General features: G+C 39.3%; 1 protein-coding gene across 1 annotated transcript; it reads left to right on the top strand.

The window, feature by feature from the left end:
- The first annotated feature begins 1,703 nt into the window (after positions 1–1,703).
- Positions 1,704–2,642, top strand: LOC123944368 (olfactory receptor 4F3/4F16/4F29-like). Its single transcript, XM_046009437.1, has one exon. It carries the CDS (start codon positions 1,704–1,706, stop codon positions 2,640–2,642), a length of 939 nt encoding a protein of 312 aa, XP_045865393.1.
- The last annotated feature ends 903 nt before the right edge of the window (positions 2,643–3,545 follow it).

Raw genomic sequence — 3,545 nt, 5'->3', positions numbered from 1 at the left:
GTGATATAAGTCCCTGCTTTAGCAGAAACTAGCATGAAATCCAAAATATTTGTACATATCTTATGTCTGGATAAAAGTCTTACAAGGCCAGGTGTAGGTTCTGGAGGGAACTTTATTGAATGGCCAGTAGAGATCTTTGTATGATTTTGATAATACTTTTTTTTAAAAAAGATTTTATTTATTTATTTGACAGAGAGAGAGTTCACAAGTAGGCAGAGAGGCAGACAGAGAGAGAGAGAGAGAGAGCGGGAAACAGGCTCCCTGCTGAGCAGAGAGTGCAATTCAGAGCTTGATCCCAGGACCCTGAGACCATGACCCGAGCCAAAAGCAGAGGCTTAACCCACTGAGCCACCCAGGTGCCCCTTGATAGTACTTTTAAAAATGGGAAGATGTAGTTGATGAATCTGCAGATATTATGCTAAGTGAAATGAGAGAGTCAAAAATAAATACTGTGTGATTCACTTCTGTGAGGTACCTAAAGTGTCAAATTCATAAAAACGGAAAGTAGAATGGTGGTTACAAGAAGCTGAGGGGAGTTGTTGTTTAATGGGTATTGAGTTTCAGATTTAGACAATGAAGAAATTCTAGGGATCTTTTCTATCACAGATGAATACACTTAATAATACTGAACTGTACACTTATTCAGGATTTGTGTCATAATATTTAAAGTTACATGGTTTTTACCACAATAAAAAAAATGGAAAGATTCAGAAAAAGAATGAACCTGATCTGATGTGATGAGAAACAATGAAATTCTATCTTCAATAAAGCCCATTTCTCCTCTTTTACTACTCTTGACTGATTTTGGTATTTTCTTATTCCCCAGTTTCACTGTCCCTAATCTCAGTCTGCATCCTGTTCTACAGTGTGCTTCTCCTTAATTCATTCCTATCTCATGTTTCAGAAAACTTTCATTCCTAAATGGTGATCCATTGATTAATCAGTTTCTCCACAATCTTACTTACTCTGACTGTAAATTGTGCAGAGAGAAGAAATTGAAAATGATCATAGTTTCTTTTTTTTTTAAATTTTATTTATTTATTTGAGAGAGAGAGATCACAAGTAGGCAGAGAGGCAGGCAGAGAGATGAGGAAGCAGGCTCCCCACTGAGCAGAGAGCCTGATGTGGGGCTCGATCCTCGGACCGAGATCATGACCTGAGCCAGAGGCAGATGCTTAACCCACTGAGCCACCCAGGTGCCCCTGAAAATGATCATAAAAGGGATATGAAATATGTTGATATGGGAAAGTAAGATCAGATATAATTTGTATAACTGTATAATTTTCCTTTGTGGGTAATTAAATTTTATATTCACTTGCTGTCTCCTTTTCTTTTGTGAGCAAATACATCTTCTTGCTCTATATTCTGTTTCTTGTTACAGGCACCTGTGAAGCTTTTCTTCTTGCCAAATTCTCCTATTAATCTTAGGCAATGAGAGATTTTCCTGATAGTTCCAGTTATAATATGATCTCCTGAGTTGTGCTTATGTCATTGTCATTATCATCATTACTTATGAAGTCTGAAGAATTGGGTTACCAGGTAGTTCTCATTTGTAATGCAACATAAATCATTAATACCACTATCATTCTTGAAAATCATAATTTCTTTCTCATGGTCTATGGCCATACCACCCTAAACGCGCCCGATCTCCTCTCATATTGTTAGTTTTCCTCATTTCAGTGGCAGCCATGTTGGCTGGGTTCATGGATGGAGGGAATCACTCGGTTGTGTCTGAGTTTGTGTTTCTGGGACTGACTCATTCATGGGAGATCCAGCTTCTTCTCCTAGTGTTCTCCTCTGTGCTCTATGTGGCAAGCATGGCTGGAAACATCCTCATTGTCTTTTCTGTGACCATCGATCCTCACTTACATTCCCCCATGTACTTCCTACTGGCCAGTCTCTCTTTCATTGACTTGGGGGCCTGCTCTGCCACCTCACCCAAGATGATTTATGATCTTTTCAGAAAGCACAAAGTTATCTCCTTTGGAGGCTGCATTGCCCAGATCTTCTTCATCCATGTCGTTGGTGGCGTGGAGATGGTGCTGCTCATTGCCATGGCCTTTGACAGATATGTTGCCATTTGTAAGCCTCTCCACTACCTGACTATCATGAGTCCACGGATGTGCATTTTGTTTCTGGCTGCTGCTTGGGCCCTTGGCATAATACACTCACTGTTCCAACTAGCATTTATTGTTAATTTACCCTTCTGTGGTCCTAATGTATTGGACAGCTTTTACTGTGACCTTCCTCATCTCCTCAGACTGGCTTGTACAGATACCTACAGATTGCAGTTCATGGTCACTGTCAACAGTGGGTTCCTCTGTGTTGGTTCTTTCTCTATACTCCTCATCTCCTACATCTTCATCCTGCTTACTGTTTGGAAACATTCCTCAGGTGGTTCACCCAAAGCTCTTTCCACGCTGTCAGCTCACATCACTGTGGTATTTTTTTTCTTTGGTCCAACCATGTTTATCTATACATGGCCACATCCCAGTTCACAACTGGACAAATTTCTTGCTCTCTCCGATGCTGTTCTCACTCCTTTTCTAAATCCAGTCATCTACACATTCAGGAATAAAGAGATGAAGGCAGCAATGAAAAGAGCTTTCAGACCATTAGTGATTTTTAGAAAGATTTCATAAAAAATGTTATAAGATTTTTATCATGATCATCTTGTAGCTTGTATCTGGCATTTTAGAACTGTTTTTTTTAGTGCATCTGCAGTTGATTTGCATGTTACCACATCCTTTAAGAATGCTCCTCTTTCCTTAGAATAATGAAGACTTTGACAAATAAAACCTTAATTGAAAACTTACGTTGATTCATGTGGAGTTGCACATACATGTGCTACTTTTCTTATTTTCTTTGCTTCACGTTTTCTGTTAAAGTTTTCAATTTATCATTGCTTGTTCAATTTATCCACATACCTTCTTATAATCTTTCTCTTGATGTATCCCAAGTGCTAGTTATTCACTTACGATTGATAATCTCCTCTTTTACCAATAATGGCTCTTTTTCTTATTCCTTTGGTGAGTTGGGAAATAGTCATCTCTTATCCAGGTGTTTTTTTTTTTTTTTGAAGATTTTATTTATTCATTAGAGAGTGAGACAGACAGAGAGAACACAAGCAGGGAGAATGGCAGAGGGAAAAGCAGCCTCCCTGCTGATCTGGGAGCCTGTTGAAAGGCTTGATGTGGGGCTCGATCCAAGGACCCAGAGATCATGACCTGAGCTGAAGGTGGAGGCTTAACCATCTGAGCCACTCAGGTGCCCCATGTAATCCAGGTTCTTCAGGTCTCTTACAAGCCAACTTTTTCTTTATGATTTGGAGGACATAGTTATCTTGTTCAGCAGGACAATTTTGTGTTCATATTATTCTTCAGATAATTAAAAACAATCTGATTTCAGACTAGAGGAGTACTGATCTTCCCTGCTTCTTTGTGTTCTCACTTCAGCCCCCTTTTCTTGCTAACCTTTCTCTTAGATAAGTGTCTCATGATCACTCAATATTTTATCTATTGGTGATGTAACTCCTTCTGGGAAGA

This window comes from Meles meles, chromosome 6 (assembly GCF_922984935.1).
Source record: "Meles meles chromosome 6, mMelMel3.1 paternal haplotype, whole genome shotgun sequence".
Classification (NCBI taxonomy): Eukaryota; Metazoa; Chordata; class Mammalia; order Carnivora; family Mustelidae; genus Meles; species Meles meles.
This window is presented reverse-complemented; position numbering and strand designations above follow the sequence as displayed.

Excerpts from the sequence above, each read along its gene's own strand:
- LOC123944368 (XM_046009437.1), top strand. The coding sequence starts at position 1,704 with ATGGATGGAGGGAATCACTCGGTTGTGTCTGAGTTTGTGTTTCTGGGA.